Genomic DNA, 3,458 nt, shown 5'->3' on the forward strand with positions numbered 1-3,458 from the left:
GTATGGCTATGACTAGACGTGATCGATTGTTTCGGGTTTACAAGCGCGATAGGTCGGATTGTAATTGGACTCTGTACAAGACTGCTCGTAATAGGTGTAATGGGATGGTGAGGGCAGCTAAGCGTCAATATTTTTATAATAACGTAACTAATTGTTCTCCTGCTAATGTCTGGAAGTTTCTCAGAACTCTTGGCTTAGGCAAATGTTCTGCTCAACCTGACTCCTACCCTTTTGCTCCTAACGACTTCAACTGCCATTTCTCGTCTGCTCCTTCTTTAGATCCCTTCATTAAGGCGAACACTATTCGACTTATTGCTTTCAGGCCCATTTCTTCTTCAGTTTCTTTCTCTTTTTCACCAGTTACAGCTGACGATTTGCGTAAAATAATTTTTTCTATTAAGTCTTGTAATGTATGAGAGTAGGATACAACTTTACTTTGACGTTGTAAAACGAGATTGCTGTCTCTTCGAATACAACGGTTCTTGAGTACGGACGTATCTCTTTATTTTCCTGCCTATCCCTAATATCGGTGCCTGGCTAGGCTGAAATACTTATCAGTGGCGACGAGGTGTTTATTTTGTTAGAACTTCACGTTTAAATAGTAATTATATTGTGGTGAAATAGTGAATTTAAAAAAATAATTTTTTTTGTTAAAATGTCGCTCGGAAAGATCGAAGCGTTTGATGTCACGAAAGACAATTGGAATTTGTACATTGATCGTCTGGAACAGTACTTTCTGGTAAACGACGTCAAGGATACAATGAAGGTGCCTACCTTAATTACAGTTATAGGTAGTGAGGCTTACGAACTTATGGACAATTTGTGTACACCCGTAAAACTATCTACAAAAAAATATAGTGAGTTGGTGGAATTGATGCGCAAGCAGTTGCAACCGAAACCTAGTTTACTTGCAGAACGCTCCAAATTCAGACAACGTGTTCAAAAAAACGGCGAATGCGTCGTAGAATATGTCACAGAATTAAAAAAACTATCGAAAGATTGTCAATTTACGGCCGAGACGTTAAAAGAAAATTTGCGTGACCAATTCGTGTGTGGTTTAAGAAACGAAAATATCACACAGCGGCTATTCGCGGAGGACAATGTAAGTTTCGATGATGCATTTAAAATCGCAGTGAGCATAGAAGCGGCCGAGAAAGACGCGGCACTAGTGGAGGAGCATTCCTGGCGGTGTGACGTCACGCCGATGCCATCGTCATCGTCGGCGGTACACAGGCTAACGTATGCGCGCGCGAGGGGCAGCGGTGACAGCGGGGCGCGCGGTGCGGCCGCAGCGACGAGAACCGGTCAGCCGGCTGGCAGATACGACGTGCGCACAAGTTCGAGGCGATATGTAAGCGGAAGTCCAATTGAACCAAGAGAAGCGGGTAGCGGAAATAAAAATTTATTTATTTATTCATTTATTTCAGGCAACTAAGGCCCATATAACAAATACCTTACAGACTAACATACATATTATTATTATTGATACATACCTTACAAACTAACATACATATAAAATAATATAAACTTATTAACTATTTACACGAATTACTATTCGGCGACGTGCGACGCAAACAAGTGTCATGTATCGTTCCTCTGAACCGCCGGAACATGACACCCTTCGGCCAAAACTCTACCTGCATGAAGGTCGACAGATGGACCGTTGGGACCCTCACCACAAACGAATTAAAGTTAACGTTGTGGCGAGACTCCAAACGTTCGACCCTCTGGGTGAATTGGGCTTTCAACCGGATATACTCCACTATATCCTCAGACTTCGTGGAGTAATGCAGTCGAGACAGGTACAACTGCGTCGTCGGTATGGCCGCACGAAGCAAGAAGTTCTGTCCCGTAGGAGCTGTGCCACATAGATTTCGGCTGGTGGGTTTCTTTCTTCTCTTCTCCACCTTTGTGAAGCCGTCCTCGTCGCACCTGTCGGTCTGCCTCTGAGATTTGGCACCTGCGATTCCAGAGACAGGCATTCGGGGTTTACTACCGCCCTTTGCAGTTTTCCGCAACTCGGGTTTTGAAGTCGCGGTTCCGCTGCTAATGGTGTGAATCGTAGTAGTAAGAATTTCCAGAAATCGAAGAGCGAATGTCGTGCGTGTGGGGGCCCTCATCAGATGAATACTTGCAAATTTCAAGCGTATGTATGCAGAGTATGTAATAAAAGAGGTCACCTTAAGAAAATGTGCCCGAATCTAAACAATGAGAGCTCATTCTACAACTTAGTTGAAGAGGAGGCGGTGTACCAAGAAAATACCAGTGAGGGAAGCGACGAGGTACCTACAGAATTTTTCTTTAAAATGTTCAACTTTAAAACGGTTTGTACCATACACGGTAAATGTTAAGATAAATGAGTGTAATTTACTAATGGAGATCGACACAGGTAGTGCAATATCGTGCATTAGCAAAACCTGTTATGATCAGTTGTTTACAAATTGTCCGCTGGGAAACAGTGACTTAACATTACATTATTACACTGGCGAGACAGTGAAACCTTTAGGTAAAATTAGACTACTTGTAACTTATGGGAACACGAGCAAGCACTTAGATCTTTATATTGTGGATAGGGGAAAGACCAGCCTACTCGGGAGACAGTGGTTAAGAGAACTAGACATTAATATTAATTCTATGGTTTGTTATGCGAGTGAAAAGTCAGAACCTGTTTTTAATTTAACGGAATTTAGTTCCAGATATTGTAAGGTGTTTGCGGATGGCCTCGGGAGGTTTACCGGCGGGACAGTGGGGTTCAGATTACGCGAGGGTGCGCGACCGGTGTTTATGCGCGCACGGCCGCTGGCGTACGCGCTGCGCGAGCCGGTGGGCCGCGCTGGACGACATGGTGCGCGACGGAATCATCAGCCCTGTTACTACATCCGACTGGGCTACACCGATAGTACCGATCATGAAGAAGGACGGAACCATTCGCGTATGTGCTGACTTTAAAGTTACTTTAAATAAGTGTCTTGAGGTGGACCGTTTCCCTGTGCCAAAAGTAGAAGATTTACTTGCTAGGTTAGATGGCGGAAAAAAATTCTCTAAAATTGATTTATCGCAGGCCTATGCCCAATTTGAGTTGGACGAATCAAAAAAATATGCGGTTATTAATACGCATAAGGGATTATTTATGTATAATAGATTGATTTATGGCTTGGCCTCAAGTCCAGGAATTTTCCGACGTAAATTAGAACAGATTTTTGCCGATATACATACCTAATGTAGGGGTTTCTTGATGACATAATAATAGTGATTATTGACAGGACAGGACGATGAATCACATTATAATACACTACATAAAGTTTTCAATCGTTTGCTACGTTATGGCCTCAAAGTCAAGAAAGAAAAATGCTCATTTTTCCAGGATTCCGTTACGTATTTAGGATTCGTTATTAATAAGAGTGGAGTACATACTTGTCAAGATAAAATCGAAGCCATTAAGAACGCACCAATTCCGA

General features: G+C 42.7%; 1 protein-coding gene across 1 annotated transcript; it reads left to right on the top strand.

The window, feature by feature from the left end:
- Positions 1-655: 655 nt before the first annotated feature.
- On the top strand, positions 656-3,018 carry LOC113233521 (the record flags this gene model as incomplete). The annotated part of the gene is made up of 2 exons (XM_026472296.1): positions 656-1,385; positions 2,697-3,018. Coding segments are annotated over exons 1-2 (1,052 nt in total), but the record flags the coding sequence as incomplete, so codon positions are not given.
- Between the last annotated feature and the right edge of the window lie 440 nt (positions 3,019-3,458).

This window comes from Hyposmocoma kahamanoa, unplaced genomic scaffold, assembly GCF_003589595.1.
Source record: "Hyposmocoma kahamanoa isolate Upper Pololo Valley unplaced genomic scaffold, ASM358959v1 100001, whole genome shotgun sequence".
In the NCBI taxonomy this organism is placed as follows: Eukaryota; Metazoa; Arthropoda; class Insecta; order Lepidoptera; family Cosmopterigidae; genus Hyposmocoma; species Hyposmocoma kahamanoa.